This window comes from Patella vulgata, chromosome 9, assembly GCF_932274485.2.
Source record: "Patella vulgata chromosome 9, xgPatVulg1.2, whole genome shotgun sequence".
In the NCBI taxonomy this organism is placed as follows: Eukaryota; Metazoa; Mollusca; class Gastropoda; family Patellidae; genus Patella; species Patella vulgata.
Genome location: NC_065887.2, coordinates 26,968,131 through 26,990,154, shown reverse-complemented (window position 1 = coordinate 26,990,154; position 22,024 = coordinate 26,968,131). Strand labels below are relative to the sequence as shown.

Genomic DNA, 22,024 nt, shown 5'->3' with positions numbered 1-22,024 from the left:
AGTTTTAGAGATTTTTGGACACAGACCAATAAAAGGATAATAAAATGGATACAAACAAAAATATTGAATAATAAACAATAATACGAAGGCATTGAGAGGTTTTGACAAGGCAGCATTCATATTCCAGTATACAAATTGAAGAAAATGAACTCAGAAACCAATAAAAATATTTAACCTAGAAGATCTTTAATTACCTGATCTGGAGTTTGTAATGGAGATAGCTGGGAGGGGGGTGGGGGGAATTCATAATTTCCATTATCATAATCAGGAGGGAAAGTGTCGACAGGGGGAGGAGGAAATCCATCTGGATCAGATGGTCCTGGGGGCGAAGGTAATTCTTCTTCTTTCACTTTGACTTTTGGGTCGGTTTGCAGTTGAAGAATACGTAGAATCATGGAGATGTCTGAACTCATTTTATTCTCAAGTCTGGTCAATTGTCTGAAAAATAAATTTTTATCTTATCAAATAGACAGGATATTGGTAACAACACAAACTATGTCAGGCAGGTCATGAGGTCCGGTAGGCCACCACTCCTCTAATAATCTTTAAATGGCATTTAGTAACTGAATAGAGTAACAACAAAAAGACATACTTAAGGAAAACAGCTACTAGTGTATTTTTAAGGTGACGTTTCGTATTCTCTCAACGTCATCAATCTTAAAAATACACAAGTATGTGTTTTTATTCCTACTCCTCTAGTTCTTGTCCCGTACAAGTGGGGGATCGAAACCACATCATTTGACTTAATAACAGACCTTATGATCTGAAGCTCAGAGGACTATTCGGCCACCAAACCCGCCCTGGACTAAAGGTAGTGGTTCATGTTAATATTAATAAAAAAACTTACCTCGCTAATTCCTCTAGACGTTTTTCTACTTCTACTGGTGTAGATAGAGGATGATGACCAGCTGTATCAGATACTATAATGGGTAATGGGGGAATAGCATGGCCCCCATCATCAAATTGGGAATGGCTGGAAGGACTTGACACTGGTAGCGTCATACTGGACAATGATTTAGGAACACTGGAACTAGATGTTACTTTATGTTGAGGTTCTGGACTAGCACTTTGTTCTTCTAATAATGGTGCTGTCTCCTGACTTTTCTTACTACTTTCATATCGTCCAGTAACGGCATTGACCAAAGAATTCACGCCCGATAGAGCACCAGCTGTAATAAAATATATACAAATATTCTTCAGTAAATACTGATAAAATTTGTAAATAAATAAACAAGATATAAATAAGACATGTTTTAATATGGTAATAAAGTTGTTAACTACTTCTACCATCAAACCTGGGTTCTTATTCCATTTTGAAATGAACCAGCCAAAATTGGGTCAAATGTTGACCCAGTAGGAAATAGATTTATTATAAGCTTCCATTCTTTTTAATATAACCAGACTTCAACAAAAATAATTCTTGGTAATTTGTTTTGGAGAATTTAATTTCTAATGTATGCGATTGCCACAAGAATAATGACAAATAGGTACACCTTTTAAAATCTTCCATATTTACTTCCCGTACCGGCTTGAAATTCATGTCAGAAATATTCCTGAATAAATTACTGACTTCATTTATTCGATGAAACGTTCATGTCTTGCTTGATCAGTCGATCTAAAACATAAGCATTTTTCTACTATTGCCAGTATCAGAATATACTGTAGTCAAAATAAGCTTATTCGGCTTCCACGGCATTTCTTCATAACACAATATGTATATTTTTGTCTATCACGTAACTTGCAATGTTTTTATTCATTCATCGACGATAGACAAATGGCACAATGATCATGTGACAATTGAAATTGCTTTAAAATAAAATTCTGTACGACTATGCCATAAGCCTTCAATAATAACAACAATATTTTAAGCATGTGTATAATATGAAACCAGCGGCTGCCAGGGAGGGTACGAACACATTTTCGAGAGATGGATAGAGAACAAGCTAAGAAGAAAGTGATTTTTCCTACAATCAAGGGCCATAATTCAGGAAATTACAATTCGATATGTGCAAATATCGAAAGGAACCGAGATCTTTGTGTTATAAACTTACATTTCAAGTTTCAACAAAATCGGATAAAAATTGTGACTTCTATAGGGTCCACAACTTTGATATACCCTATTTTTACGCTATTTGAGAACGAAGGTCGGCCATTTTATCTGTCAGTTTTGGGTCGATTTTCACGAAATTCAAACTCAGTCGTCCTTAGGGTGTAACGGTGATATAATAATACGTTTTTTTAAATCGGATAAAAATTATGACCTCTATAGGGTCCACAAGCTAAAAACGCGATTTTTCATACAATCAGGGGCCATAATTCAGGAAGTTACGGTCCGATAGGCGCGAATATCGAAAGGAACCAAGATCTTTGGGTTATAAACTTACATTTCAAGTTTCAACAAAATCAGATTAAAATTGTGACCTCCATAGGGTCCACAACCTTGATATACCATATTTTTACGCTATTTGAGAACGAAGGGCGACCATTTTGTCTGTCAGTTTTGGGCCGATTTTCACAAAATTCGAACTCAGCCGTCCTTAGGGTGTAACGGTGATATAATAATACGTTTTTTTTAAATCGGATAAAAATTATGACCTCTATAGGATCCACAAGCTAAAAACACGATTTTTCGTACAAACAGGGGCCATAATTCAGGAAGTTACGGTCTGATATGCGCAAATATCAAAAGGAACCGAGATCTTTGGGTTATAAACTTACATTTCAAGTTTCAACAAAATCGGATAAAAATTGTGACCTCTATAGGGTCCACAACCTTGATATACCATATTTGAGAACGAACGGCGGCCATTTTGTCTGTCAATTTTGGGCCAATTTTCACGAAATTCGAACTCAACCTTCCTTAGGGTGTAACGGTGATATAATAATATGGTTTTTTAAATCGGATAAAAATTATGACCTCTATAGGGTCCACAAGCTAAAAACGAGATTTTTCGTACAATCAGGGGCCATAATTCAGGAAGTAACGGTCTGATATGCGCAAATATCGAAAGGAACCGAGATCTTTGGGTTATAAACTTACATTTCAAGTTTCAACAAAATCGGATAAAAATTGTGACCTCTATAGGGTTCACAACCTTGATATACCATATTTTTATGCTATTTGAGAACGAAAGGCGGCCATTTTGTCTGTCAATTTTGGGCCGATTTTTACGAAATTCGAACTCAGCCATCCTTAGGGTGTAACGGTGATATAATAATACGTTTTTTTAAATCGGATAAAAATTATGACCTCTATAGGGTCCACAAACTAAAAACGCGATTTTTCGTACAATCAGGGGCCATAATTCAGGAAGTTGCGGTCAGATATGCGCAAATATCTAAAGGAACCGAGATCTTTAGGTTATAAACTTACATTTCAAGTTTCAAATAAATCGGATAAAAATTGTGACCTCTATAGGGTCCACAAACTATAAACATGATTTTTCGTACAATCAGGGGCCATAATCCATGAAGTTTCGATCCGATACATGCCAATATCGAAAGCAGCCGAGATCTTTTGGGGATAAACCTATATTTCAAGTTTCGTCAAAATCTGATAAGAATTGTGACCTGTAGAGAGTCCACAAACAATTGTGGAAGGACGTCCGGACGGACAGTGGCGACGGCATAATACGTCCACATGAAAATGTGGGCGTATAAAAATCATACAGGGTTCCCGCGGCTTCGTCAAACATTTTTTCAAGGATATTCAAGGATAAATATACGTCAAATTCAAGGATTTTCAAGGACATTGTTAGCCTAAAGTTACAATTTTTCATCTTAAAAATAACCAAAACATTACCAACTATCGTTATAATCTCATATTTAAAAGGAATTGAAGACATTTGAAACAAAATTAAGGATCTCAACTGAAATTCAAGGATATTTTCCTATTTCCGCGAAATTCAAGTATATTCAAGACCTTGAAAATTAAATTTTAAATTTAAGGATATTCAAGGATTTTCAAGGACCGCGGGAACCCTGTCATAACGGCAAACACTATTTAAAACTGGTTTATTGACCCAATTTCAACCATATCTTATATCATCGGAATTCAGCATTGAAAATATTAATGACTGTTTCTCGGTGTATTTGATGTTCTATCAGGGGATTACATTCAATGGAGATTTAAATTTACCTAACAACTTGTCAGTGAATCTATCAATGTATGATTCAGTTATTATTTTAATATCTACCAATACCTGGAATTCATATGGAGTGTCAAAGACACATGATTCGCTAACCATGCCAAGATCGTCTTCTTTCACCATGTGGTTTATTTTTACAAAGGCAGCTTACTGAACCTGAATAATCAGCAAGCTTGTTTTGTTTTTTTACTGGATTATCGCAATTAAAGGTAAAGGTGCTAATTACTCGGATTATGAACCACATGGCCGATTCTTACTAAGGTATAACATCAAACATCAATCGGCTAAAGCCAACTAAAAGCAGCCGATTAAGAAAAGTGCGTCAAACTAACCTGCTATTGTGGAGAGCCCTGTAGATGATCGTGCTGCACGTGGATCTTTAAAATCAAAGTTAGCTGGTGTAACATCCATTCCTGCTTTCGCAGGTGAAAATTCTAAAATACCTGCCCCACTTTCTCTCACATCTTCTTCACTTGACTCAAACGACATTGATATGACAGGTCCATCCTCTCTTTCAATACGATGACGACCGATATGATTGACACGGTGTGGGCGGAACTTGTAGTTATTCTGGACATCTTCTGTAAAATAGATATATATAATTATTATATCATGTTATAATAACAAATAATACCTCTAAATATATGTATCATGAAAATAAATGTTACTTTTATCTAGAAGTAAATTAGAATTATTAAACAAGATTAGGTAGTTTATACCCTTGACAGTGATAATAACCAATTTATCTGCTACAAGCAGAAATGACAATTTTTGCGCACATTTTATTAACTCAAACATACTTTTAGTTAAAATCAAGGCTTGATATGGTAAATGAGTATCATCAGCCATTGATGAGTACCAATAACATCACATACATTAGTGTCATTAAAATCGCCTATATCAATATTTACATGAAAAAAAACACGAAATAGCACACAATTTTTGCCAAAAGAATTGAAGTGTTGATTCAAGTTGTAAGGTGTGTATCACCCAATAATTTTAGGTCCGTTTATACAGCCAATGATCAGATATAGATGATTTGTGTTCTGATGTTGACAGTTTAGGTCCAAAATTTCCACTTTAGTACAATAGCATTGTATGGACCAAGAACCGAACACAACATCTTCACCGCCATTTTGGTGTTTTTTTGGGTTTTTTAAACAATATTTTTATTCACATTGTCTGAATGGGACTGGGGAACAGGCTTAGCCTATGTAAAACCCCTCTCCCTTGGTGTTGTGATGTCACATAAATTGTCCAAGGAACAAGCGTACCATGTTTCATGTCGATCGTACTTGAATTTTCAGAGTCCTAGGAATTTGTTTTTTTGAAGAGTGTCACCTTAAGAAGAAGAACAAGATGAGTAGTTCCTAATCCAAACCACACCACATGAACTCAATTCAACACTTTATTTTGACTTATTGATTTAAATAATACCATTTACATGCTTGAATACTGATCAATCTCCACCATTTTCATATCTGCCAAATAATAAACAATACAATATAGGAACCTGCCTCTATTGTATTTGGTGATTATTTTACTGACAGACAAAAAAATGGTGGAGAATACTGATACAAGAGCATAACAGAAACTTTCTACAATAACTAAAATCAACTAGATTATCTATAAGATTAAATGAGTAATAAAAAACTAAAACAAAGTATGTCAGAATTAACAAATAATGTTCTTAATTTGGCAAAATGGTTTTTAATAGAAACTTTCTATCATGGAGGGCAACATCCTCAAGGTCTTCAGAATTCTATGCTTCTGCAAAAGAAGTATAGAAAATTGTGACAGCTATGTAAAATGTTCATCAGCGATGCACGGTCAAATAAAAGTTGAATGCTGACCTGTTTCACTGACCACACTATTTTTTCACACAATTCTCAATCTATTTCTTGCAGAATATGTAAAAAGTTTCTGTATCACATGAGCTGTAAAATCAGCATTGTTATCACCATGTAGCCTTGACTACCACAGACTGAAGATGCGACATGATTTGCCAAAGAACCACATGTAAGAAAGGTTCCATGCATTAATGTTTCTACAACCAAGGTGTCAGATATTAAGAAATGAGTCCTAGTCGGATATCCAATGAAATGTAATATTAAGAGGAAGGGGAATAAATAACCTATATTTGTGTTGACTAGTGAATTAAATATATAACAGGAACTAGGATTCTATAAGCTTTATTTATGTATTAGTAAAGCAGTTCCTAAGTATACCACATTCTACCCTATTTACCGAGGAATGGGATCTTATGTTTTTTGTCAAATAGAAAGAAGTAGGTATTTGATTTCTATTAAAGAAATTTGAGCAGGATGGGTGGATACGTTTGGCAATCAGTTTGATTAATATGTTAAACAGAACATAATTTTTAATTATGGGATATTCTAAACCATGGCTGGAAATAATAACTGATCGGACACAAACGAAGTCCGATTGAATTTCGAAACTTGTCAGGTTAAACTTCCTAACGGTCTTTCATTTTGTCCGAGGAAAAGGAAATATTTATTGGCAGAATTTCGCCATTTTCGGAAAATGGAAGTACGGTAGACTGCTACCCTTCATGAATTTCTAACTTTACTTGCTATCACAGCTTTATATTTTATAACTTGCATGTCACAACCCATGATCGGAAAATACACATAAAACGTCTATTATATTACTTTTTTATCTGAAAAATGTCACAGTCCAGTCAATCAACCATGTGGGCTTGCTTCTATGGTCGTAGTCTCGGAATTCCATGTGTTGTCACAACACCCACCCACCCATTAGTCAATAGAATAGATCTTGATAGACTTTGTGTTAACCCAAATGTCAGAATATTATGTCCGACTGAAAATTTGACATGTCAAGTAGAATGTTCATCCAGCCTCACATAGTGTCAGACACACATTTGAAAGTTATTTCCAGGCTTGAGCATGATGTTTCGTCAAGTATCCACTTATTGTTATCAATGATGTTCCAACATCAATATGGGGATTTGGCAGTTAAGTGTGTTTGTCTGATTAGTAAACTTGAAGATGAATATATCAGAATGTGTATTATATATATTGACCTCAAATTTACTAAATGTCATTGTGCTTGATAACGATAAGAGGATACTTGTCAAAATATTGTGCTTTTAGAATAAAACCAGTGATTGATATCAAATAAAAATTGTGTTCTGTTTAATGTATACCAGAATCACTAAATGCCACTTAAAGATTTGATTAATATGAACTTTCTGAAGTTGTTTAACAGTTTTTCAGTTCATAGACTCACGTTGCTAGCATGAACAAACTGTATCCTATGTATCTATCCATTGTAGTTAAAGTAGACTTCTTACAGACTATGAAATCTGATTATGAAATATTTTATAAAATTTAACTTAAATCAAGTAAGTAACAACTAAAAGAGCAATAGTTAAAAAAAAAAAAGAAAGAGAAATGAAAGTGTATACAAAGCTATATACTGTGCAGCGGTGAATGTGGTATATAATATATATAGGTAAATATATATATTTATATATATAAATATATTAGTTGACCTCCACCTGACCTGATAAAACCCTGGTAGGAATATCATCTTGAAGACCAATTCCTTCAGAAATAATACAACATATAGAGAACATATAGTATACAATAATTATTAAAAACAGAGATTTCACGGTACACCAACATGCAAATTACAATATTTCTTATAATACAGTCTAATTGCAAATACTTTGCCTTGTTGGTATAGGATCACGTTGTAGGCCTTCTCCTTGGGTCCATTACTACTTAAACTATCCTCAGCCAGGATGACGTTATCAGAGTTATTTTACTACATTTCACAGTTTGATAACAATTACTTGCAATTTAAATGGTGAGATGTGGCTACTGCAATTAAAGCTCAAACCCTACTAAAGATCTGGCTATGATCTGAATACTACAATTATAGCCACAAACTTACTCAAAATATGGCCATGATCTGAATACTATGACTATAGCACCAACCCTACTGAAGATATGGCTATGATCTGAATATTATAACTATAGCATCAACTTTACTTAAGACATGGCCATGATCTGAATACTATGACTATAGCATCAACTTTACTATGGCCATGATCTCAGTGCAGTATTATAGCCCCCCAACCCTACTCAAGATATAGTCATGGTTTGAATATTATAATAATAGCCCCATCCTTACTAAAGATATGGCCATATCTCAGTGCTACAATTATAGCCCCAACCTTACTAAAGATATCACCATGATCTCAGTGCTATAATTACAGCCCCAACCTTACTAAGGATAAAACCATGATCTCAGTGCTACAATTATATCCCCAACCTTACCAAAGATATCTCCATGATCTCAGGGCTATAATTATACTCCCAACCGTATCAAAGATGTGGCCATGATCTCACTATTATAATCATAGCCCCAACCATACTGAAGATATGACTATGATCCCAATACTATAATTATAGACTCAACTAAACCAAAGATGTGGCCATGATCTCAGTGGTATAATTCTATCCCGAAACAAACCAAAGATGTGACCATGATCTCAGTGGTATAATTCTATCCCGAAACAAACCAAAGATGTGGCCATGATCTCAGTGGTATAATTCTATCCCGAAACAAACCAAAGATAGGGCCATGATCTCAGTGCTATAATCATAGCCCGAAACAAACCAAAGATGTGGCCATGATCTCAGTGCTATAATCATAGCCCGAAACAAACCAAAGATGTGGCTGTGATCTCAGTGCTATAATCATAGCCCGAAACAAACAAAAGATGTGGCTGTGATCTCATGGTGTGACCAGGGTCTCCGTACTATAATTACAGCCCCAAGCTCACTGAAGATATGGCCATGATATCAATAATGTAATTATAGCCCCACCTATACCAAAGATGTGGCCATGATCTCAATACTATAATTATAGTCCCAACCTTACTGAAGTTGTGGCAATGATCTCAATGTTATCATCATAGCCCCAACCTTGCCATAAGTAGTAATTGTCCCAGGAGAAGGCCAATATGACAAGACAACTAATTACAGTTGTTTTCACAATAATATTACTTCATTTTGAAGATTTACTCCCATTTATCCAATATTTCATCAGCATGCACCACAATAACTGTACATCCACAATAGATAGCTAGAGGCCAATCAAAAGTTATTTTAATTCATTTTTACTTTTATTTACTGAGCAGAATAACAACACCAAAATCTGTTTATTGGATCCACTGTTTAATTTTTTGAAGAAGGGGACCAGACAGTGTTAGTGTTACAGTATATATATAATAGGACTTGTATATGGCGTTTGTATTATGTTGAGCTCAATTTATATATGACAGTATTGGGATTTATATATGACAGGTGCATTCTGTTGAATCAATAACAATGCTGTATTTAGCTATTTACCTGTTGAGCCTACTGAATCTCTTTGTGGTGATTTACGTATAGATCGTCTATATCGTATACTATGACGAGGGTTATATTCATCATCTGGTACACGTACAACCAATATTTCCTTAAAATACAAGTTATAAATGAACAATGCATGGTAACTTCATAATAGATATTCTGTTTCTGTGATGTATCACATTAGTATTGTATCGTTTAGCCATGATTACCATATAGCTCCTAGATTTGGATTATGAAATCTATCTGGTAAAGGACAGGGTATGACCAACTGTCTCTAAAAAAAAAACCTGACACCATTTAAACTGTCAGTTGTATATATGTATACCAAGTTGGACTGAGTATATCTATGAAATAAAATAACATATAGAATATATGACTGGACAAAATACATGCTTACAGATACGCGTTAGATTACTCTTTCATATTTGAATAGTGTAGCAGCCTTATGTATTTTCATTCAAAAATATGGTGTTCTACCATCACTTCCATACTTACATCTCTTAGATCAAAGGTTATTTCTAGATTTTGAACAAAATGTTCCGCAAATTCTGGATACATATCTAATATTTCTAGTAGATCATCTCGGTGTATTTTGTGTAGATCACAGTAAGTCAAGGCACGAACATTACAACTAGATTTTCCCACCGTCTCATGCTTACATAGATTCTCACCAAAAACATCATCTTTACCTGTACCAACAAATTATTTCATATTGACATTACACAATTATCAGTAGATTCAGTTTCAATCTAAGAAAAAATTTTAATATTTACAAAATAATGCAAAGAAATGAATGGAGATGCATAGACATCTATTTATTTTCAGAAAAGTGAGAAACCGTAACTGTTGGGGTGTCTTTATTGTGCACTGTCAATGTGTAGGCATGACCTGGGTTTTTCATAAGCTGGCCAAAAGTTCTCATCATCATGGTAATAATACATATATGATAATATAAATTTAATACAGGACTAAGAAAAAAAGACAGAGTAGATTTGTTTGGTATGCAACAGACAATACATCAACCTTCAAACGCAAGTCTTTCAGGGATTATTACTATCAAGTGGGAAATGGTGCAAGCAAATCCTATGCTATTAACATTTTTCTTTAGGAACAAGAAGTGTCATTCTATAACCATGGTATATGTTTACTTTTTTTTGTAAAAGAATACCTTACTTTTTACGAATTCTATTTTAATTGGGAAATTCAAGTGCTATACTTTTGTAATCATCATTAATTATCTTAACATAGCCACACAAATACTCTTATACTTTCCTTTATCCTGACGAAACTTACCTAAAATAGCTACAACTATATCATCTCTAAGTATTTCTATGGATCCTCTTGCTACAAAGAACAGGGCTGTTAGAACATCTCCACGGTGCACCAGTGTATCTCCCGGAGGTACATGAGTAGTTTTAAATTTCATAGACAAAGCACGCAGGCAGCCAGGGCTTGCCCCTGCAAATATAAAAGGGCGGGTTTCTACGAAATTAGTTATTGCTATTCAATCAGATTAAGTTTATAGTATAATAAATATGGGAACGTATCAAAAAGAAGGATGTAATCAATAACAATTTGCACAGTTTTTCACTATGATTTTAACTAAACAGATAACAGGCAAATAAAATTTACTATTTATCTGCATACGGTCCTTTAAAGGTTCGGAAGCAAATGGTGATCAAGATTGTAGGACCCTAGTTAAACCATCTCTCAGTAATAAACAGTAATATTGTCCTATGTATTTCTAGTTCAATCAACAAATGTCATTCAAACAGTATATGGTTGACATTGGCAGTAGTAAGTAGCACACTGTTAATTAAAGCCCGATAAAAGATGTCATTTTATATGATTATTCAAAATTTACATGCATATATCTATTAACTGGCAGTACCTTTAAATGCTGGACAATTATTGAGTAAATTACGATTAAGATGGAGACATATATCTGCTTGTAAACACTCAGGAAAACTTTTTAACACCTGAAAAAGAAACCCCACAAAAAACTGATTTATTTTAATTGATTTTAGAAAGCACTTAAGTAAGTTTGGTAGTTAGTCCACAAAGTGTCTATATACTTGCTGAATTCATAGTGGTACATGCATGATCATTGCAATTATCAAGTCACACATACAATTAAAAAAGTTACATAAAGCTGTAATGCAAATCCGAACGGCTCAATATTTTCATTTCAAATTACCAGACAAGCAATATCATCACTTGGCATTTTAGATAAACACATTTTTATTCACAATGTCCTTTGAAATCTGGGAGTGCCACTTCAAGTAATCTCAGTACGAGGTGACCAGTAATTTATATCAAAGTTTGTAGTGGTCTTATTAAGTAATCTAGGTGGTCTCAAGTAATCAAAGTATTAGGTGGCCATCAGTAATCCATGTCTGTGGTGGCCTTATAGGTATTCACAAGACTGACTTCAAATAAAGCTGGCTACATACCTGATTCATGTCGATTCCATTTGTATAAGACCAGGCATGTTGGAAGTATTCTTCTAATCGTTGTCTTAAAGGGTTAGGGATTTGATGAAAACGAATAAATTCCTTTATTCGTAACATTTGAGTGTGATATCTAGCAGTGCCTGAATACAAGCGCTGAATAATAGCACTCACGTTACCAAAAATACTCGCATACATAAGAGCTGAAAGAATTGATAAATCATATTTTAGTATATATTTCGTTAACAGTATTATACTCAGGTTCTGAAATGTACAAAATTTAGATTAGAAGAAATCAATCTTTTCAAATCAGAAAAAAAGTATTATTTCATTTTCCATTGGTTATATATTTGTAAAGGGATATATAAACTACACCATTTTTTGTCCCATTTAAGAAAAAAACAAATCAAAGAAGGCTTACTTGGAACTCCATAGACATGTTATTAGTGTATGTATGTGTGTGTGATAGTAGCAATCTAATTAAGGAATCATTCTCAAACAAAACTTCAGCTAAGTTTATTTCTTGTAAAAATTTTGAAATATAGCCTATGATACCCCATAATAATGCATAAAGTTGAACCAATACAAATGCTCTAAAGCATTAAATCCAGAATCATATACTGATCAATCAACACAGCCATTATGAACATTGATCCAGTATGACCTCATTAGTGTACTCAATCCTGTTGTACGAAATTACTTTACCAGTGATACAGGTGGCAACTGATACAGGTGGCAACTGATACAGGTTTTACTGTATTCCAACATTTAGCATGCATAACACAAATTCAGCTTGAAACATTTTGCTAAATCAATTATAGAGAATTGGAACCCTTGTCCACTGCCTCCCTCAAATCAATCAAATAATCAATCAAATATACTTACATCCTATCAACATAATAAGTATAGAAAAAATTTTCTCCGAGTTTGTATTGGGCGAGACATTTCCGAATCCCACACTAGTTAAACTACTGAACGTAAAGTATAAAGCTGTCACATATTTGGATTTTTTAGACGGTCCACTGGAAGTGTCATTTGGTAAATAGAACTGATGAGTTTGGCGAGCTAGTTCATCTAACCATCCAATCTTAGGTTCTTCTAAATAAGGTCGTTCAACATTTCCTATCGCATACCATATACATGCTAACCAATGTGCAATGAGGGCAAATGTTGCCATTAGTAACAATAACACAGCAGCACCATACTCTGAGTAGCGATCTAATTTACGCGCCACACGGACTAAACGTAACAATCTTGCTGTTTTCAATAATCCAATGAGGGTTGTTGTCTGAAAAGAGAAAAAGAAAATGTCATGGATTAGAATATAATAAATTCTATTCTACTTTTATATAGAAAATTCTAAAAAAAAAATTCACTTTTCAAGGTCAAAAAATTAAAGGGTCTCTCCCAATACCGGTAGGTCATTGTTAATAAAAGTAGTAAAAGAGAAATTGGGATTCACTACAAATCAAATCAATGCTTTCAACCTATGGTCACTGTCTACAAACGTCATCATCTGAAAATCTGAAAAACCTATTCACATATATGTAGTCTCCCAAAAAGCCCACACTGAAACATGTTTGTGTTGTGTTCCATTTTTAACTAACTTTAAAAATTTCCATAAATAATTACCATTATTATTCTTGAGAGAATCATGATTGATCCTATGCCCATGTTCTGTCGATTATCAACAGACAATTGGTCGATTATGTGCAGAACACCAGTTGTTTAGAACATGGTTGCATTGCAGGCGGAGTGCAGTGATTAAGATATAGTTGAATTATCTTACCTCATCTGTTTCTGATCCGAACAAAAGGAGATCAAAAGGAATGGCTGCCACGACATCTATCAAAAACCAGCCTTTAAAATAATGTACAGCTATCTTTCCAGGGTGGCTCACAACTTCATCATTCTTATTTACATATGTAGTTCGAAAATTGATGAAAATATCAATTATAAACATAATATCCACAATTAGATCTATAATAGTCATAGGATCAGAGTACCGACTCTCCGCAGAAACATTTTTATTTAGGGATTTTTTCTCCTCACTAAGAAGAAAGGCTGCAGCATAAGGAGTAAATATTGCTGTGTATATCACTAATAATAAGATTATCCAGTCCCACACTGCTTTAAATGGAGAATAATGTAATATGGTACATTGATGTATTCGTTGAGACTGGAGTTTATATTCTGGTATCACGTCTGCCCCCAGGGACAATACCTGAAACATAAAAGACCAGCACTCGTTAAACATGATCATATACATTTTAACACAATAAGCTGAATAATTACTATCTATAAGATTGTGTAAAGATTTCTAACAGAAGACTTGATAAAATTCTCCAATTTGAAAGAACACTTAATATAAGCAAGTTCATAAAATGAAAATTTGTTAGCTAACATGTTCTCTGGATACATATATCATAGTCAGATAATTATCTTTCAAAAATATTCTCTAAATACATCATTGATATTTATCATAAAAAAAAAGGAAAAAATCCTCTGAATACATACATCATAGTCAGGTAATTATCGTTAAAAACCAAAATTAATTACAAATAAAGTAATCAGTTACTATGCCAACACATTAAAACATGACTACAAAACGGAATAAAGAATTAAAGAATATATTGATATATTCAGTTTAGTTAATGATGCAAATATCACAAAATAACAACAGAAACAGTATAGGATTGAACACTGCTAAAGGTACAAATAAACAATCATCTATCTTAAGTCTGGTACTACAAAGAAAAAGTGAAGATCTAAGTTTGCATAAAAAAAAAATGAAGTAAAAAATGGGTATTGCTTTTTTAAACTTTAATTCATAATTTAAAAGTAGTTAGCAGATTGGCTAGAAGTTTAATGAATCTTTAGAAAAAAGTGATTTGAGGACTAAAGCAAAGCACTGACAAAGTATTTTTTTTTCATTTTGTTAATCAAGAGGCCCTATAGTCTGCTCCCATCATTGTCTAAAGAAACAAATACATATTTACAATCAATGTTATATTTCAAGAAGATGTGTGCAGGTACCGGTATATGATTTAATGTTAATTCTATGGAATGCTGATTTAAATGTAAACATTTAATTTGTAAGCTCTGTGTGAGTTCCTTAAATAATTCACGATCGTAAATCAACAATTCAAATAAATAAATGAAACAAGTAAATAAATAGCTTACAGTATTTTGTTCACCCTCCATATAGCACTACAGTATGTAATATATCCACAATAAGGAGTAATCAAACCAATAGTCGTATGTAATTTATACTACAGAAAAAAACTTCCAGCTGCTCGTATTATATCAGTCTTTTTATAACCCTGATTCGTATATTGTATATTGAAATGCCACGGTTACCACATGTGTCTTCAGATGATTGAGAAAAGCAATAAAAGTCACTAAATCTCACTAGCTAATGTAATAACAATTATATATTATTTTGACTAATAAAAATAGTCCTATTTTCACCGTAATCAATTTTTTTATTACCTAGTAACACTAACCCAGACAGTTGGTTTTAATCATTTATGTATCAAGTTTCTCAGTCACTTCAGTTGATTTTAAAATTAAAATAACCAATAACCGACTAATAATTCAAACAAAAGTTTTGATTTTGTATACACATAAAATGGATATATCTTAAAAAATAAATCAGCAACTTTTGTTCCATGTCCTCTTTAAGTAAGGTACAACCTCAGAAATTGAGACAACCATCTGCATAATTTCTTTTATTACAATATATGAGAGATTAATTTAGATTTCTATTCTTTTTTCTGTTTCTTAATTAGAATCCATGATAACGTCATTTTAAATCTTGCTCAGAATCCATGATAACGTCACTTTAAATCTTGCTCAACATTCTATGCTTTTTTCTGTTTCTTAATTAGAATCCATGATAACGTCATTTTAAATCTTGCTCAGAATCCATGATAACGTCACTTTAAATCTTGCTCAACATTCATGTATACTGTATTTTCACTTCTGTTCATATCAGCAACAGAAGAAATAAACATTTATTACACTTGTGTGCATCTCGGCTAATCTTCTAAGGGTGGGCTGTGCACCTTATGCTAGAAAAAAATGTTGATTTGATCTTTTAATTCTCTGGCGTCAAACCAATTTGCTCATCATCCAAAAGGTTAACAACCCAGAATAGCTTTACAAATGGAACTCCATTTAAACAAAGTCAAAAAAGACATTTACTTGAAAGTCTTAATCACATCAGTTATCTGTGTAATGCATTTAAAGATGCATGTTTAATTGATATCAATCCTCAGAATTATCAGCAAGATGAATTAATGATCTCAAAATAGTTTAATGTAAACAGCTCCTGATACCATCAATGAGACACTAAAGTTTCAATGCCTGCCTAACAAATCCAACTCGCTCCAAAACACATCCAATCCAAACGCATGCAGTCTGTCAGAGTTCACATGATCATCAACCTTCTGAACCAGTATTCTTTTTTAAAAAAAACAAAACACCAATTCTGTTGAACACAAATATATAGTTCATTATAACATCAATTCTATCCCTCTAAGGCAACTTCATCAAAAAAACCTATTCATTTCATTAACTTGTAGAGATATCAGTCCATTTCAGCTCTTTCTAATAATAACCTAACATTAATGTTATTAGGATAAAATACATTTGCCTAAATTAGGTCCCTTAGGGCTCATTATCTCCACATAAATTGGCCTCTAGTTTCATGTACCATAGACCAGAAGTTAAACAGTTTTTTTCCCCATTAAACCAATGATAAAATCTGGTGTGTCTTAGATTAAGGGTTCGTGTTAAAAGACGAAGAAGTTTCATGATGTTGAACCATCTTTCTTTCATCTTCTGATTATGTATCGACATCTAGTTTTATATCCTAGACTGCTGCTTCTCTACTTTCATTGAACAAATATCCCTTATATTCTCCTTTACCAAATTCTGTTTCCCAACCTACTGGTATATGCTTCATCCATCACAATGATAGCAATTAAAAGAGATCCTACCAGACATGTATATACAAATAATTTAATGTGATTTCATCAGACATATTCATATCAAATTGTGTGCAAAATTTGTGGTCACTCCACCAGTTAACACTGATTTTCTGATGATTTTATTACTTTTCAAACCGTAAAAAACATTTCTCCAAGTTTGCGGTTGGATTTTCAATCATTTCTTCTTTAAATCAGAACCAAATTCTCTAGAAGGGGTCACTATAGACAACTATTTATTGTGCCCCTGTATAATAATTTAAGTATGGAGCGTTTGATATTATTTTTAATCAAATACATAAACAAATACATATGTGTATGTCACTAATTGAGATCAACAATTTTCATGCTTCACATTATTTTTATCAAATCAAGAAAAAAACTGATCTGAATTTCGTCATATCAAACTTGCCAAATTTGACTAGTCAGTAGCATTTGTAAATTGCTATTGAGCATTAACAATTCTCCTTAACAGATTATCTTACAGAGTACTGGTAACTCCAGTAGAAATACCAATGATTTCAGCTGTAATCTTGTAGACAATAGTTTATCTATGACTGTATATCTTAATACAATTAGAGTAGAAAAGATCCCTGTCTTTAAGAATCTTATTACTTACAGGAAGAAAAAGTATATCTGATAAGATGATGAACTGTTCTTCATTTAAAAAGAAATATGAGCAAAATTCATTGACATTTATATGAAATTATCTATAACCTTTTCTTATATTTATCTTTCGATCATTGTAGACAAAGTATTATTTATTCATGTTAAACCAGCCATTTTTTTACTAAGGTTCTTGTAAAATGCACCGAGAAAAACATTTATTTGAAAACAATTTGTCTAAAACATTTATATAGCCCACCATTAGCAATCTATTCAGGTGTACATTAAAATATCATTTAGGAGCACAGACCGATAAGATTCACTTTTATTACATACCATAGAAAAACAGGCTGAAAAGATTCATTTTTCTTACATACCATAGAAAACCGAAGCTGCATCCTGTTTTAGATGCTTTAATCTTAATTTAGATATTTTACTGTTTTATATACTGAGGTGTAATTACAATGCACCAATGACAATCGTCACTTATGGTTAAATTTGTTTTAACATTATCCATTATTCCATAGTTACCTTTGGATACTAATATTTGAATAGATACTTGTATTTTGCTTTGTATGTTTGAGTGGGGATGTTTTTCTATATGATTCCTACTGAAGCACAATGAATTATCACTACTACACTAGTGTTGCCAATGTGAAAACAAAACTGCTTTGTGTAATATGAATACAAATCCAGCCTTAAAAGAATGAATTCTTAATGTGTCTTTAAAGAAGATAACAATTGAAAGATATGAATGACTGAATAATGATATATTTTATTTGAGAGTTAAAATCATTTTAAAAAATCAGAATCAATAGTTCCACTAGCGCTGGCACTGTAGCAAACTGCTAATTAAAGGTTTGTTAAAAAGCCAATTATAGATTGCTGACATCTACTACTTCCCTTCTACAAGTTACATGGCCACCCGGGTTTGTTCAACATTTCTCTATGTAATAACAAATAAGTTAAGACATAGACTAGGTACCTAGAGATAAAACACAGCTTTATTAAACAAGTGAAGAATGACACATGGTTCTTTCTGTGAAACTAGATAACAAGAATACAATCTCTTAATTTATTTCTATTGTTCCAGACCATAAAATAACATCTCCAACTTCCAAAGTAGCACTAACACTGGATTCCAACGAAACTAGATCTTATTTTGTTTCTCTCTGATAAAAGGTGTGGAGCTTCAATACCTGTACATGAAAGGATAAACACGTAAAGCATGCATGAAAGCCTAAGAATCACCTTCTTTAATAGCAAGTTTCATTTACACCAAGCACAGACTTGCAAGTCTGTCTACAACTTCAAGTATATAATCAGGTTGCAAAATTATTCCCACTCAAACTGACAAACTTGAAACTTTCGGCAGTACATAAACCTGTTATTTTTTTTTAAAAAAAATATTTCTTAAATAGACTTTTGTACCTTCTATAGTTACTGGTCAAGAATGTTAAAGACACAATGTCACAGAAAGACAATAAGCATCTTAATTTTCCAAATATGAGCCTCGATATTCATGGATAAAAATCAGTTATCGTTCAGATGTCCATATACAATTACAAGAAATAAAAGATGGTGGTGTGAAATCAACAGAAAATAACCTGAACTCCAGATGGCCATAAACCATCATTAGGATTGACCAATTTTAAAGTTTATTTTGACAAATATGCTCTTTGTTAAGACTACATTTTATTGTAAGTGGTCTTAAAGTCTGTATTTGCTGTTTATTCTGAAATTCTGGCCATCTGATATAAAGATTTAATACGGTTTACACTTAAACTATGCTTTTCTGATCAAAACTAAAATCATTTCACAGAGGATAAAATTGTTCAGAAAAGAAATCAAGATTTTATCTGTTCCCTCTAAGTTTCAGTCTACATGCATGTCTGGTCTTGCAGATAAAAGATCGTTTTACTTTCATGTATTCTACACCAAAATCTCTGTTAAACATAAACTTAAGACAGGAATTAATGAGATTAAATCTTTCTATATATTTAGATTTCATGAATGAGTTAGAGATGTGGATGTTATTAATCTGTTCATGACCGAGATCATCCTAATCATAATTAATTCTTATCAAAGACACTAACTGTGTTCACACTGAGAAGTAGTTTGGCAAATAATCTATGTAAAGAGAACAATTTTCATCTAAGTCACTGTACATTTGTACAGACAACTGATTTACAATTTCAAGAAATTTATTTGGCAATGTCAAGTAAATCTACTGTGCACATCTTTTCTCCCCACAACAAAGGCGGTATTTTTTAAAAGGTTTGGGTTAATTTACATCAACATGACCCAAGAAAAAGTGATCAGTTTTATTATATGGCAGATATAAACATTTATTTTAAACTCAATGGCTGAAGGAAAATTCAAATTACACATAGTTTACCAAAGTGTTCAAGATGTGGAAATTGCCACATTATCTCATGACCCTTGTTATTACAGGTATACATAGATGTGATTCTATTTTTGTTTCTGTATTTTTATAGCAGTCAATCTAACAATCAACAGACCGCCAGAATTCCAGATACCTTGGCAATTATCTCTAACAAATTAATGCCAACAGTCATATATTAGTACCCTCATTATGACCAGTTACACCTCTCAAGTGTGATAGGTTCAACTATTTCACGATAAATTATACGCCATCAAATCAAGATCAACATACAGCAGGTATTCACTTTCCCACAGTTTTTAGACCTGATGTCTGAAGTCAAGATCTTCAAATGGAACTATAAAAAACCTTATCTATAATCACTTGAGTTGCATTTTGCTCACAGAGGCATTATTTCAAATTTATAGAAAAATTTTGCTCCTTCAAAATAAGATAAAAGAATATAAATGTGTTTTAGTACATAGAAACTGTCTAGTTTGTAGTTTAGGAAAACTTGAACAAATTTGCTTTTCAGTAGACAGCAGCTTATTCTACTCAATACTGCCATGGCTAATTTCTACGGATCATTGTAATATACACATATTGAAAAAAGTTTACCATACAAGAAAAAGCTACAATTTCGTAAGTATTTAGTGTAAATGATGCATGGCATAACATCATTAAATAAGGTAAAGAGGGTTAAAGCAAGAAAAACATAACATCAATATCCAGTTACATTGAAATACCTTCAGAAATTAAAGGCATCAACAGATGGGCTTCAACAGAATCTTGCAGTCACATTGAAATACTACAAAAACACCTTCAAATCTGTAGCCCGTGTATTAGGACTATAAAATGTTATATTATTATAAAACCAGAGGGAAAACATTTGTTAGTTGTTCATGGTGGAATACTGAAATATTTTCAACCGGACTATACAGCGGCATCGATTGTAAAAATTGAGGCACCATTTTAAAATCCATAAATGATCTAAACTGGAATACTACACGTTGAACTGTCATAAAATAAAATGACCAATCTCTTGGACTATACCATATACCGGAAAACACTGGAAACACGGAAAACTACCGGAAAACACCATGTTATACTGAATACCGGAAAACACCGGAAAAACACTAAATACTGGAAAACACACTAAATACCGGAAAACACCCTAAATAGGTAACCTGAAGAAGGGCTTTACTATAAACCGGAAACTAACCCTAACCCAGGCACACAGGCTCTAGGTTACCTATTTTGGGTGCCAGTCTCTGGGTTACCTATTTAGGGTATTTTCCGGTATTTAGTGTGTTTTCCGGTATTTAGTGGTTTTCCGATGTTTTCCAATAGTTTTCCGGTATATGGTATTGTCAAATCTCTTAAACTACTAAAGAGAAAGATAGTTCTGCCCCATGCTAACGTTTTGTATGCAAAGCTTTTAAAATCATAGATTTAACTGTTCAAGTCATAAAAATTCATTGAAAATCAATATACTTGTTCGTTTCAAGATCTTAAACTCTGTGTATCAATCTGAAGTCAATCGGATGATAACTTAAGGGCCATAACTTTGGCAGTAATTATTGGAAATCGTTGAAAATCAATAGGAATCTTCGTCTCATGACCTCAAACACTGTGTATAAATTTAAACTCAATCGGATATTAACTTGAGCCTCAAGAGCATCCACAAGATTTTTTGAAGTGATCAAGGGCCATAACTCTGGCAGTAATTATCGGAAATCGCTGAAAATCAATAGGCTTCTTCGTCTCATGACCTTAAACACTGTGTATAAATTGAAAGTCAATCGGATATTAACTTTGGCCTCTAGAGCATCCACAAGATTTTTCAAAGTGATCAAGGGCCATAACTCTGGCAGCAAATATTGGAAATCGCTGAAAATCAATAGGCTTCTTCGTCTCATGACCTTAAACACCGTGTATAAATTTAAAGTCAATCGAATATTAACTTTCGCTTCTAGAGCATCCACAAGATTTTTCAGAGTGATCAAGGGCCATAACTCTGGCAGTAATTATCAGAAATCGC

The 22,024-nt window shown here is 33.1% G+C and overlaps 1 protein-coding gene across 1 annotated transcript in view; it reads right to left on the bottom strand.

The window, feature by feature from the left end:
- LOC126831546 (potassium voltage-gated channel subfamily H member 7) overlaps positions 1 to 22,024 on the bottom strand; it is a 130,312-nt gene that overhangs the window by 5,750 nt on the left and 102,538 nt on the right. Inside the window, exons 8-18 of the mRNA XM_056103200.1 lie at positions 13,793 to 14,227; positions 12,889 to 13,291; positions 12,007 to 12,206; positions 11,445 to 11,532; positions 10,847 to 11,035; positions 10,049 to 10,242; positions 9,551 to 9,659; positions 7,695 to 7,736; positions 4,481 to 4,729; positions 848 to 1,169; positions 195 to 438 (exon numbers count right to left, since the gene is read on the bottom strand). Of these exons, the coding sequence (XP_055959175.1) occupies positions 195 to 438; positions 848 to 1,169; positions 4,481 to 4,729; positions 7,695 to 7,736; positions 9,551 to 9,659; positions 10,049 to 10,242; positions 10,847 to 11,035; positions 11,445 to 11,532; positions 12,007 to 12,206; positions 12,889 to 13,291; positions 13,793 to 14,227 (2,475 nt within the window). The remainder of the gene's footprint in view (positions 1 to 194; positions 439 to 847; positions 1,170 to 4,480; positions 4,730 to 7,694; positions 7,737 to 9,550; positions 9,660 to 10,048; positions 10,243 to 10,846; positions 11,036 to 11,444; positions 11,533 to 12,006; positions 12,207 to 12,888; positions 13,292 to 13,792; positions 14,228 to 22,024) is intronic.